Raw genomic sequence first — 14,009 nt, forward strand, 5'->3', positions numbered from 1 at the left:
GATGCTACAATACAGGTTCTCTTATGTCCTGAGTCCTCACTGACCTTGAAGGGTCAGGGCCAAAATGTTAGCTATTCTTGTAGCCCTTCTTTTTCTCTAACTTTTTGGTCTGCAAACTTAAGTTGTTAACCCTTCAGGAGAGAAGCTTAAGGATATTACTACCCTAAAACATCGGGTGTGAGTTTAACATCAGTATCGAGACAGGATCTCTCCAGGCTATTCAGGCCATCCATGAATTCACTTTGTAGCCCAGGCTGGTCTTGAACGAGCAACAATCCTCCTGCCTCCTCCTCTTGAGTGCTGGAATTACTGGAGTTGGATCTTGAGGTAGAATGATCATTACACGTTTGAAGCCAGCCTGGGCTAACAAGTGACTTCCAGGCTGGCATGAACTGCATAATGAGACCACATCTCAAAATAAACAACAGCTGGGTATGGTGGTGCATGCCTGCAATCCCAGCACTCGGGAGGCTGAGGCGGAAGGAGGATCATTGCGAGTCTGAGACCTGCTTCTAGCGTAGAAGTATAGGGCAGAAGTCAGAGAGTAGGTGATACACACTGGGGCTTCCTGTGCTCTGTCTCCCCACCCCCATTGGCCTCAGGGGAAGCCAGATGCAGTGAGATCCACAGCCAGGAACTGAGGTACCAAGCCAGCAGCCATGTGAGGGAGCCACGTTGGAAGTGGACCCCTAGTCCCTGCTACCCCCAGTCTGCAATCTCATGAGAGACGCTGAGACAGAATAACCAGCCAAACAATACAAATTCCTGCCCTTTGGAAGCTAAGGCACAGAAGATGAGCGTGGTGGTGCACAGCTGCAATCCCACCACGCGGGAGGCTGAGGCAGGATTGCTGCAAATTCTAGACCATCTGGGGAATATAGTGAGTTCAAAGCCAGCCTGAACTACACAGTGAGAGCGTGCCTCAAAAAACAACCCCCCCCCCAAGAAAAAGAAAGAAAAAAATCCCTGAAACACAGGTTGAATATTCCTTACCCAGAATGCTTGGATTTGGGTACCCAGGAATGCTTCAGATTTTAACAGTATTTGCATCCCTAATGCAAAATCCCTAATGTAAAAATCCATAATCTGAAATTTTCCAGAATTCAAAATTCTAATTTGGGGGGGGGCGGGGAGATAGCTCAGTGGAATAAACGCTTCCTGCTTCCTTGGCAAGTGCAAGGGCCTGAGTTCAATTCCCAGTTCAGCAAAAAAAAAAAAAAAAAAAAAAATCTAATTTGGAACACTTGGGGTTCTTGAGTTTTAGACTGGGGACCCTCTGTTGTTAATGACACATAGCTTTAAGGCACCCTGCCTTGTGGGATTTTATTTTTAATGTATTTGGTTGTTGCAGGGTCTCATTATGCAGCTCGGACTTGGGTGATCCTCCTGCTTTTGGCCTCTCCAGCGCTGGGATTACAGGCACGCATCACTACGGCCGGAATGTGGCCAGCTCAGCCCACCCTGGGGGCCGGGTTGGCATGGCATGTGGTGCTGGGGTTGGAACTGTGCTCCCTGCGCTTGCCTAAGCTTGTCTAAGCACGTGCTTTAGTCCGCTGAGCTATCCCACCGGCCCATTTTTGTCTTTTTGACACAGGGTCTCACCATGCAGTTCAGGGTGGCCTTGAGCTCACTCTGTAGCCCAGGCTGGCCTCAAACTCACAATGATCCTCCTGCCTTAGCCTCCTATAATCCTGCTGGGATTATAGGCATGTGCCACCATGCCTGCCATTATGGTGACTTGTTACACAGCAATAGCTTGATGACTCACTGACTTAAAACTGATTTCCTGTTTAAAAGTAAAGTTACACATTCTGCTATACAAAGGTTTGCAGAGAGCTTTACATTTATTTATTTATCTTACTGTCTTCTTTTTGGGTACTGGGAATCGAATTCAGGGCCTCATACCTGTCAGGCAGGCACCAGAGAGCTTGCTGACATGATATTTATATGAAGTGAGTAATAGCGGTATCTGTCTGGGTGGTGAAATTTGGGAGTGATTTTTCCTGTTTGCCTTTTTTTATAGACTTCTCCCCACACCCTCACCCCGAGACAGCGTCTGAATGCATGTTCAGGCTGGTCTTGAACTCATATCCATGCTGGCCTCGAATTCTCAGTGATTTTCCTGCCTCAGCCTCCCAAGTCCTGGGATTATGAGTGTCTGCTGCCACGCCCAACCTTTTTCCTGTTCTTTACCTGCTCTTTAGGATGTACTTATGTCTTTAGAGGCAGAAGCACAAATAAAGACTCAGAGCCAGATGCGGGAGGAGACGGCTGTGTTCGCCAGGGAGCGGTGGGCGTGTCTACAGGAAGCAGGTGCACCACTCCTTCAGACAGGTGGCGCTCCTCTGCGCCTCACACTCGGTGGCCCCGAAGCAGCAGATGAGCCACTTCCGGAATTCCTCCTCATTCTTGTGCATCAGGAGGAACTGTCCCAACAGGATGTAGGCCTGCAAGGGACAGGGCCATGCCTGTTGGAATCTGGCAAGGGAGGCGGGCGGTGCGGCTCAGGTGCCAGGCCCTGGATTCCACTCTAGATGGGATGAGGGTAGGGGTGGGAGACAGAATCCCAAATGCAGAATCCAGAATCCAGGATCTGGCCCTGGTGTGGTGGCACACGCATGTTATCCCAGTGCCGAGTGAGATTGCAGCAAGTTCGAGGGCAGTCTAGGCAGGGGCCTGGAGCCCTCGGAGGCCCCTCAGGTCTCTCCTGTAGGACCTGTCACTCAGAAACACATACACATGCACACACATGTACACACACACACACGCATGTGTGCACGCACCCGTGCACGCACAGGTCGGGGATGCTCCGCCCGCTCCTTCCCCGTTGCCGTTGTGCACAGCTTCTTCGCCTCTGCACCGCTGGTCGTTGGACAGCCCACAGTGCAGGCGTCTGGTGCCCTGCAGGGACTGGCAGCATCCTGGTCCTTACCCGCTGGAGGCCAGGGCACCCTTCCCGCCCTCCCAGGCAGCAACAGTCACATAAGACCACGACCACCTATGGCCAGAGGTCCTCTTCTCCCAGCCCTGCCTCTGCTGGGAATCCTTGCATGTGCGGCTGGCAGGTGAAGGGCTCCCAAGCACCTGTGGCTTTGCACACCACTTGTGGGACCTCAACTGCTCTGCCCATGGATGGGGCCAGCAGTAAGCAGGTCTCAGCATCGGTGTCTTCTCAAAGCCCATGGTGTGACCTGCCCTGCAGATGGAACTGATAGGAAAGATTTTGAGACCTGCAAACTCCTCCAGAGCCAGGCATGGTGGGACAAGCCTGCAATCCCAGCCCCCAAGGAGGCTGAGGCAGGAGGACATGGTGAGCTCAAGGCCAGGTTGAGCTACATGCTTATAGTCCTTGTTTGATAACTGAGTTCCATTCCTGTGACTAGGCTGCAGTTAAAGGAATTGGTAGCTCATACTATACACAAGGAATTCAGAAGAAAGTAATGGTCTAAGGAAGCAGCCCTGGTGCGGCTGTGGTCTCTGGTCATGCCACCCGTCCACCTTCTTGGCTGCTCCAGGACTCCAGCCTGGAGTGAGCAGAGCCAGTTCTGGGCCTTTCTGGGGACACCGGCTCACTTGCCTCTGTTGATTCAGTTAGGTAAAACAAAGCAAACCTCATCTCCACCCAGGAGAACTTTTTTTGTAAACAAGTGAAATCAAATAAAGCTGAACCCTAGTCATAAAATGGACCCAAGCTGTGTATGGGGATTACTGTATTTATTATTTATTTATTCTGCCCATGCCGAGGAGGCGCCAGCCAAATGTCCTGCTGCTGGGCTACACTCCCAGCCTGGGCTTTTATTTTTAGTCCATTGCCCAGTTGTGGAAAAGAGAAAAAAGCCAGGATTTCATGGTGATTTTAAATCACTACTTTGACCAGTTTTTTGGAAGCAGTTACTTAGCATGATGTCATTTTTACCAGTATCTCCCATTTTCAGCAGTGGGTTTTACCGAGATGCTTTTAAATGAACATTTTTTTAAAAATGGACATCTATGCAGTGTGAATAAACCAGGGGTTGCAGGGATGGGGGTGGCCAGGCGGGCCCGACAGGACTGAGAGGCGCGGAGCTTCATCCGAGGAGAGAGATGGTGATGGATTATTAACAACACTAAGTAAGCGGCACTTTCAAGTGTGTGGGCAGGGTTCGGCCCATCTAGTTCCCAAGTGTGCCCTGCTTCACCTCCTGCTCTCTGTCCCTGTTCCGTCAGTGTCTCTGCTGTCTTCAGTCCAGTCCCGAGGTTGAGGCTTTCTCTCCTTTGCATCTCCCAGGACAGTGACTGTGTCAACTGGTCTGGTCACCACGCCTCCTGTCCCATGAGGCTCAGAGACCCAGAAGCCAGGAATGCGTGGCAGCGGACACTGCTGGACTTTCCAGGAATTCTGGAGGCAGCAGGGCTCTGGGCCAAGCTGCAACTTGACACTCTGAACTCCACTTTCCCTCCGACTCCCCCTGGCATCTTCCACCGCCTTCTTGCTCCACCCTGAGACTTGCCCTGCCCCATATCCACTGTGGGTTCCCTGCCAGTTATAGAATGCAAACCTATAACCAATAGGAAGACATCAGAGCTCCCAGAAATCCAGCTGCAGGAGGTTGCCATAGAAACACAGAAACCCCCAAGTAGGTGTCCCCACCCTCCCACTGCCCTGGCCAACCTGGGGAGCCACACTTCTTCCTGCAGAGGCAAGACGGTGGCCCAAGGGTAGACATCCTCTCAACACCAAGTGCAGGCAGGAAGCTCACCCAGGGGCTTCCCCCCAAGAAGGGTGGGAGCCACTCACTCACTGTGTCCCTTAGATCTGCACCAGGGTTAGTGTCCTTGTGTGTGTGACCTGTGTGGTCAACTAGCTTGCCACACATGGAAGGGCCATTGACTTGGTTGGATGCTATGCTGCCGCCATCTTGAAAGTCTTAAAGACTTTGGACCAAGGCTGCCCATAACCGTTTTGCCCTGGGCCCTGGCCTGTACTCACTGAAACACTGAACCTTGGTCAAACAGAGAGAAATTTTTCAGCTCCCTCGTTCCTAATCTTCCTTTGGTTCCCTTTGCTCAAGTCTCCAGATCCTGAGTGGCCTAACGGATGTCCCTCACTTTACTGCAGGTCTCTGTGCAATGACACAAGCTGTTCCAATTCTCTCTTGTTGGTCTCCATGTCCACGGACGGCCAGTGGAAACCTTGCCAGGCCAGTGTCTCTCGCTCACTTGCGGTTCAAGCTCTGCCGTTAGTGCGAACGCTCAATCCCCAGCAGCTCTCGTCTCCCCCGCCTCCCTGTCCCCTGGGACACGGTTATAGTGTGAAAGCACTGATTTATCCAAAATGCAAATTTAACAGGATCCCTCTCATTTTAGGGGGGTAGCCCCCAAATCCCAGCCCCCAAATTGACTTCTGCAGGCTCAACATCAGGCTGATGGCAGATATGAGCTGGGGGCTGGGGGCCTGGGGACATCAGGGAGACAAGAACAGATTCATCGGGCCTCCTGGTCCTGAGCTCAGCCATGGCTCCTCTCTACCAAGGATGACAAATGACTTCAGCAGGAGCAAGGAGGCTACTGGAAACTAGAGAGTCCAGAGATGTGGGCATGGGGACAGCAGACAGGCAGGGCAGGCAGGGACAGACTCTGGGGACAAGGGAGGGAGGGCAACTGCGCGTGCGATCTCTCCCACCTGCTTCATTTTCAGGAAGACAGCACCACAGCACAAGGTCCTAACCTGCAGCCCCTCCTCCCTGGTTCACATTCACCTCTATCACCTCCTGGGGCCTTGAGCAAGTCACACGTGACCTCTCTGCACCTTGCTTTCCCCATCAGAAAAATGGGATCAGAATAATGCACCTCATGGGACTCTAGTGACAAGGAAGTGAGATTAGCATACACAATGCATTTAGAAGGGCCTGGCAGGGGGTGAACACCACGTACCCCTTCTCAGAAGACGGGGGGGGGGGGCAGAGGGTGCTCAGGACGTCCACACCACCCCTCCCAGCATCTCCCAGTGTCTCACGGCCTTATGGTGTTTCTGCAATGTGGAGACCCTACAGTTCCACTGCAGACCCTGCCTCGGACTCTGGCTTCCTGAATCCTGGGACACCCACCCATGCCTGGGCGGCTGTGCAGGGAGGAAACAAGAAGGAAGACAGCATCCCTGCTGAGAAGAAGCGGGAGGAGGCCATGGGGTGAGAGATCCCTGGCAGGGGGCTCTGCTGTGGGGGGGGCGGGGGGGGGCCCTTTCAGGGCATGGGCAGGAAAACCAGGTACAGTACAGATTTCTCGGGTGGGGGATGGGTGGCAGCTCTGTGACACAGCACAGGTCAATCTGACTGGCTTTGAGACACTTATGGGAGACGTCACAGAGATGGGACTTGGGCACTAAATCTGGTCCCTGGCCGCCATGAGCACAGCAGCTTTGCCCTGCCAGTGCTTCTGCTGCCTTTTTCCCACCTTGGAACCAACTGGCCAAGGACAGAATGCTCTGAGCGATGAGCCCAATTAAACCTCTCTTCCTCTAAACTGTGGGCATCATGTAGTTTGTCCTAGAAGTAGGAAGACACTCCCACCATAACTCCAAGTGTTCAGGACAAGAGCCCTTGGAAGGGGCAGCAGAAGGAAGGTTTCCCAGAGGAAGAGCTGCGAGGAGGCCCAGCCATGTTGCTAGCACATGTGGCTGGTGGCTGTGCACCAGATCTAGGGCCTCAGGCCAAAGCTCCGTAGGCCAAACCCAGGGAGGAACAGAACTCGAGTAACCCAGAGAATATACAGTCACACCTCCGCCTTCTGAGCTCCCCAAGAGCTGTGGCTGAATCAATAGGTTTTGTTTAGTTTGAGACAGGCTCTCACTGTACTGCCTGGCTGCCTGTGCAGCTGGAATGACAGGTGTGCACCACCCCGCCCGGCAAGCCAGTCACTGTTAAAGTCACAATTTAAACTGCAAGCCAGGGGCCAGGTTGTGTCACAGCCAGAGCCTAGAGCAAGGCAGGAGGTGCGCATAACCTTTCTGGCTGTGTAAGACTGTGGGGCAGGGGCAGAGCAGAAGGAATCAGGTGTCGGGCCCTACCCACAGGAGGTGGGTGGTACGCTCCAGTAAATCAAGATGACCTGGGCAGGTCTCATCCCCATGGGACCTCATTCTCCAGCCTCCTGCATTCTGATATCTGTGGAGAGGGTTGGAGGTGGAGGGAGGAGTCAGGTAGGTAGGTCCAAGTGGCCCAAAGGACCATATCCAGTGTGCGTAGAGAGCGAGAGGGCCAGGGCCAGGCCCAAGGCCTAGTGAGCAGCCATGAGCCAGGGCGGCCTGGGATGTGTTGCTCTTGACAGAGACCCCAAGGCTGGCCTGGGCCTGAGAGGGGAAGGCACAAACACACCACAGCAGGGGCCAGCAAAGACAGGACCCTGGATGCTCAGAAAGGTGCACCCCAGGCCAGCCTGAGGTTCCCCAGGCAGAGAATAGCAACACAGGAGCCTGGATTTTCTTGAATGTATCTGAGATCCTGCCTGTTAGGATCTGCCTATCTCTGTCTTCCTGAGCCAGCCCCTCTGTGACCTCCAGCTCACCTTGTAGGGCCGCATCTGGGTCTCTTCTGATAGCTCAGCTGAGCCCCAGGCCTGGCACGAGTCTCTCCACCAACTCTAGGCTCGAGCCCCTCCCTACCAGACCCAGGCTCTGGTTCTCCTTGTGTGAAGTGTGACAATCCAGCCCATTGCTTTCTTATTCCCTCAGGACGTTAGGAAGGTATCAAGTCCCTGGATTCTGTGTCCTCCTTTCTAAGTGTAGGCAGTGACCTTCACCTCAGCCTCAGAGTGAGAGAACGAGGGTGGCATTCCCAACGTCACAGCCAAGAATTAGTGGCTCTGGGGATGCAAAGGGCCTAGGGAAGAGGGCCACTGGGCTCTGCGCTGGCCCAGAGGTCACGGACACAAGAGGGCTATGTGTCCATGGACCAGGACACAAGTGGCGGTGCCCGACACCGTGCGCAAGTTCTCAGGGGCCAGAACTTTTCCATCTAGCCATTTATTTGTTTCTTTACCATCCCACTCATAATGCTTACATAAAGCAAAGTTAAGGAAAAACCAAAACAAGAGAGGTAAGAAACAAATTGGTGGTTGCGGAGAATCAAAGATATGGAAGTGACTCTGGAGCAGTGGCCCTGCCCTAGGCCTTGGTGTGGTCATGGCTACATGACTGTATGATCCTCAGCACTACCAGTGTAGCCGGGTGTGGTGGTGAACACCTGTAATCCCAGCACTCAGGAGGCTAAGGCAGGAGTTTGAGGCCAGCCTGGGCTATACAGTGAGTTCAAAGCCAGCCTGAACTACATAGCAAGACCCTGTCTCAAAACAAAAATACCCAACAAACAAATATTTCATAGCACCCAGTAATAAAAAGGTGAAATTTGCTGCATACAAATTGTACCTTAATAAAATATGTTTAAAATAATAAGCATAGCTGAGCAATAACAACATTTTATAGTGTCAGAGATCTGGAGGGTGGCATTAGGACAGTGTACTGGCCAGGCAAAGGGTCTGGCACTAGCTGGGCAGAGACACAAGCAGATGTCTAGAATTTTGGAGTGTCTGCTGCTGGGTCTGGGGTGGTGACATGGGTGCACCTGTTTATATAAAGTGTATCTGGCTGAGGGCTGAGGACATAGCTCAGTGGAATAAGTGTTTGCCTAGCAAATGCAAGGTTCTCAGTTTGATCCCTGGTACTGAAAAAAAAAAAAAAAAAAGAGGAATGTTTTGCAAATACCTATGATGTTATTATGTCCCATTAGTCCCATTATATTATGTTATTATGTGGTCATTGCATATCTAAAATGTACTAATAAAATTAATTTTAATAAATTAAAAATATAAATTTAAAAAAGGCATCTGGCTGAGCCACTTGTCAGGGGTGGCTTTCCCACAGCCTCCACATGAGAGCATCAGCTGCATGTGCAGCAGCTCCCAGCTTCTGGTGGTGCCGAGGCCTGGAGTTCTAACTGTGGTATAGATGATCAGACCGGCTCTGAAAGCTGAGTTAGCAGCTGCAGATCTGCATGGTGCCTCTCCTGCCTGGGCACAGATGCCCACGTAGAAAGAATCGGCAGTGCCAGATCTGGACGTGGCTTGAGGTTCACTCGCTGCAGGCTGCAGGGCATGGAGTCTTGAAGAGGTAGGGCCTAGGTGGGAGGCTTGACCAGGGGGCAGCGCCCTGGGAAGGGATGGACTGTATTCTCGTGGTACCCGGTCAGTTCTCAAGGGACAGTTGGCAGAAAAAGAGCAAGGATGAAGTCCGGAGGTGTCAGTGGGGAGCCCGCACTCAGTGTGGGCATCAGGCTGCTTTCCTGTTGCCCAGCACCCACCTCTTCAAGGAGGAGAGGTGTCATTTGGCTCTGAGCTGGGGACTCTGTCCACAGTGGCTGGCGCAGTGGGCAGAAGGGTGTGGCAGAGCACAGCCTGTCAGCTCGTGGGAGCCAGGAAGCACGAGGTGGACCAGTGCCACCGAGGAAGGGCAGGCGGTGGACACAGACCCACCCTAGCACTCCAGGACCACCAGACACACCCGGAAGTGTGCTGTGTCAGTCTGCTGGGCACTTCTCAACCCAGGGACGTTGGTGGATGAGGATTAGTCCATGTGCCCCATCCCCAGCACCTAAATAAACAAGTGGCAGTGCCAGTCCCTCCTCGCCCTCTGGCTTCCTGTCTTGTCTGTCTCTTCTCTTTCTCATACTTGTGCCCACCATGATGTCACCCACTGCACTGTGACACAGCAGCAGAGACCTCCTGGAGGCCTGACTTACAGGGTCACCCATTCCTGTGATTCTCTTTATGAAACACCCAGGCTCGTGGATCTTGGGTAGCTATGGAAGACAGAACACCTTGGACACCTCGAGGCCCCTCTTGAGCTGGAAGTGATGCCTTCTGATAACTCACATTCCAGGCCCTGATGTGGCTCCTGGCTGCTCCAGGGTGGGGACCATGTCCACATCACCTGGTACCGGGTGCACTTCCATCTGGCCAGCCCTTCACACCCCACACCTGTGGGCCACACACCCAGGTGTGTGTGAGCTCCAGCTCTCAGGTCAGTAGCCCTGCAGCACGGGGCACACTGCCAAGTGGCAGCTTTGCTCTCTGGAGTCCCCTCATGGGGTTGCATGGCGGGCTGCCATGTGGTAGGAACTGACATGGAGAGATTGGGAAGAGGAGTGGGGAGGAAAAGCTGAATTACCTTGCTGAAGCCTTTGGTGACCAGATTGATGGCCAGCTCCTGGCTGATGCCGTCTACCCAGCAGACGTCCTTTTCTCCCATGGGCTCCGAAAGGAAGGCTCTCAGCCTGGGAGACACAGGCTCCATGTCCTGCAATGGCAGGGGCAGGGCGAAGGGTTGGGAGGTGACTTGCACTCATAGTATGTGTGGCCCCAGGGGTTCCTCCATGTCCTGAGGGGCTGGGGACAGCAAGGACAGATTCCATCCATCATCTTGAGTGAGCAGGGGACATGTGAGTACAGGTTCTGTCCCAGCTGATGCTTGGACCCTTGCATGTGGACAGAGTACTGTCTGCAGGGCCTCAGATGAGTCAAATGAGCCGCAGCGTCTCAAGCTTGATGCTAAGAACTGCTGGGGCCTGTCCCACCCCAGAGGCCCACACAGTGTTTGACAGCTAAGGGACCTGCCTCACCCCAGCTCCCCAACTTGTCTCACTTTCATTTGAGCATTTGTCATACTCTCTGCTCATGGGTGTTCCAACTGCTGTGGCAGGACTTCAGCTGGGGCCATGGGGGGTGTGGTTCATGAGGTCACCGAAGTTCCTGTGCTCTTCCTATGCATACTTAGATTCAAGGTCAGACTGCTCATGGGATACAATGTCCTGCTGGGTAGAGACTTGGCTGACCCTGGCCCTGCTTGGGGGTGTTTCCTAAGTGGGCAGCATGAGATCAATCCCACCACAGCCATTGTGCCAGCTCCCTGTTCCAATGGGGACACGTGCAGGGCTGCTGAGAGGGGCGAGCACAGGCCACATGGGGCTACTGCCTGGGCCACTCAGCATCTTGGATCTATTTGTCCATGGCTCTCAGCAGAGCTCCAGATCTTCTAAGCTAAGTGACCCACAGTCACCTACCTGACCCTAACGTCAGCCAGGGGTGTCACTTTTCTGAGACCACAGGATTGGTGGCCAGTCACTCTACATAGAAGGCCTGGGCATTCAGTCCTCTGTGAGCAATGCCAAATCTTTATCACTCTCTACCTCCAATGAGCCAGCCAGCCCCAAAAGTGAGTCTCCTAGGACCATGGGGAAGACTGCCAGCATAGCCGATGTCCCACATGTCTCTTGCCAGAGGGCCACACATCGCAGGCTCCTCAGCACAAGGCCTGTGTCCAGCATCATGGGCCACGGTGCTGAGCAAGTGTCACCTCTTCCTTGTCCGAGGAAAGGTGTCCTTGTTACATCCACATTAGCATCTTGTTCATGCAGCATCCCCTTCCAAGAATCAAATTCTCTTTCCAATTAGACAGTTTGGGATTCATGGGAGAGAAAAATCCAGTTTCAAGTGGTGTACACAAGGAGTTTGCTAGCATACACTGTGGAGCAGCCAAAATCAGTTATGGTTCGATCAAGGCTCAGCCTAATTTCCCGGCCTTGCTCTTCACTCAGCCTTCTTTTGTGTGTCAGCTCAATGCTCAGCTGTCTCATGGACATCAACAGGCTGCACTAGAACCTGCCACTGTCTTTGAAAGCCACACTGCCCTTCTTTGAAGGGAACACACAGAGCTCGCTCCACAAAAGCCATCAAAACACATGGCTTCTCCAGCTGAAACTATCAGATACAAGGCCCTACAGTACAGATTCTGGCCTGACATGCATGTCCTGCCTCAGTTCTTTGCCTAGGGGTGGTCACCCCATACCCTCATAGGGCCATGGAGAAGGTGTCTGTGACCCCCATAATGGATATGTGGCTGCCATAGTGGCTGCCTCCTCAAAGCCCTCGCAGTCCCCACCCAGCTCTGACCTCAGTGCTAAGATGACACAAATGATCAGATGCGTGCAGAGACTCACATTCACAGCCTGCCCCTCCTGGTCCCTTCCAGAGTGACCCGAGGGCAGCCTGGAAGCAGGTCCTCCTCTGGAAGCCTTCTGGTTCTGGAATGTTTTGGGACATTTTGGATGGGACAGAGGTACAAGGAGAGACAGATTGGAGGCCCTGAGAGTAGGGGTCAGGAGGAGGGTCTTTCGGTGCCAGAGACAGGAAGCCAGGCCCAAGAAGGGAGAGGTTGTTCAGGTCCCTGGATACCGGATACCACTGTGTGTGAGCTGCGGCTTCTCCATGCTGGGGATGCAGGCAGGCGGTTTTCCTGGAGCCTTTTGGGCTGAGGCATTGTGACAGGGTCCCAGCCTGGGTTTGGCCACAAGGACCCTGGTGACTGAAACCAGAAGAGCCTGGCAGTCTTAGGGCCACAGCTCCCCTGCAAAGGGGACTTTCTCCTGGGGTCACAGAGCTGCCTGCTAAGCTGTAGTTGCTGCCCCATGAACCTGAGAGCAGAAGATGCCACAACCTTGTCACTGCCACCAACACACCAGGCACCAGCAATTGGGGTCAGCACTGCCCAGCCTGCAGCTGTGCTTGCTTTTCCCACACTGAGTTTGCCTGTGTCCTGAGACCCTCAGGGGCAGGGTGACGAGGAGGCGCCCCAGCCTGAGGCCATGGCAGGTGAAGGAGCTCCGGAAAAGCTCTTCTTCTTCTTCTTATTGTTATTATTGGCAGTACTGAAAGTCAAACCCAGGGCCTTTGCACTGAGCCTACATTTAGAAAACAAAAACATATATTTCAAAATTTTGAGATGAGGTCTTCCTAAATTACTGTGTGGCCCAGGCCAGGCTCAAACCTCAAGTCGTCCTGCTTCATCATTCCAAGGTGTTATGGCTTGTGTCTAGTTGTCCCCCCAAAGCCTCATGCAGTCATGGGGTAGACTTCTAGAGGTTGTGATTAATTCATGATCCAGTGCTGGGATTACAGGTGTGAGTGCTACAGCTGCCCTGAGACAGATAGCCTGAATACAATATAAGGGAGGGAGAGAGACTTGCTAGCTGCCGCAGTTTGCTCTTTGCTGCCTTCTGCCACCATGAACTGCTGACCTCTGCCATGTGCCGCTCTGCCTCAGAGCCAGCTGAGTATGGACTGAAACCACCACTAACTGGGAGCTAAATAAAGCTTTTCTTCCTTAATTTTGGGTGTTGGGTATTTTGTCCCAGCAATGAGAGAAAAGCCACTGAGCTATGAGGGCTGAGATTGCAGGTGTGCACCACCACACTCGGCTCTGTTTTATCAAGACCTACAGAATTTGCTTGGGTCCCATCCCAAAGAGTAAATTCCCCTGGAAAACAGACTTCATTTCTTCTTGGGTGTCCTTCTGGGGCAACCACCTTACCCTGAAACCCTCACTGGAATTTCACTGGTGACAGTAGCCAGAAGCAGGCACAAGGTCATCTGGCCCAGTTATGGCCAGGGTGGGCCCCCAGGGGGGTAGAGGAGGTCAGGATCCCCCTACATGGTGGGGTGGGGCTTGCAGGTCTGCAGCAGCCTCTACACTCTGTCTAGTGGTAGTCAGTCTGTAATGGTCGAGCTTGTCCGAGTTCTGCACGTCAGGGACCACTTGGGGTCTCATTAAACCAAGCAGGGACCAATCTATCTGACGGGGATGGCTGTGCGACCACACTGTGGCCAGTGACTTAATTATATTGCTCCTTGCTGAGGTAAAATACTCGACACTCAAAGTTAAAAGAGGAGAGGCATTTCGGCTCCCAGTTTGTGGAGGTGTTAGCCCAGAGTGGGCTGGCTCCAAGGCATGGTGACATTGCAGAGGGGAAACAGCTCATGGCAGGCAGAAGGCAGCAAAAGCACCCGAGCAGCCAGCAACCAACCAGGAACCAGGAACGAGCAGCCCTCTTTCTGTTTCTTCCTCCTCTTCTTCTTCTTTCTTTCTTTCTTTCTTTCTTTCTTTCTTTCTTTCTTTCTTTCTTTCTTTCTTTCTTCTTCCTTCT

At 53.0% G+C, this 14,009-nt stretch overlaps 1 protein-coding gene across 1 annotated transcript in view; it reads right to left on the minus strand.

The window, feature by feature from the left end:
- Positions 1-2,276: 2,276 nt before the first annotated feature.
- Banf2 (barrier to autointegration factor 2) overlaps positions 2,277-14,009 on the minus strand; it is a 22,619-nt gene continuing 10,886 nt past the window's right edge. The window contains exons 2-3 of the mRNA XM_004635603.2: positions 10,199-10,327; positions 2,277-2,447 (exon numbers count right to left, since the gene is read on the minus strand). Of these exons, the coding sequence (XP_004635660.2) occupies positions 2,301-2,447; positions 10,199-10,327 (276 nt within the window). The 3' untranslated portion in view covers positions 2,277-2,300. The remainder of the gene's footprint in view (positions 2,448-10,198; positions 10,328-14,009) is intronic.

This window comes from Octodon degus, unplaced genomic scaffold (assembly GCF_000260255.1).
Source record: "Octodon degus isolate 3935 unplaced genomic scaffold, OctDeg1.0 scaffold00073, whole genome shotgun sequence".
Taxonomy (NCBI): domain Eukaryota; kingdom Metazoa; phylum Chordata; class Mammalia; order Rodentia; family Octodontidae; genus Octodon; species Octodon degus.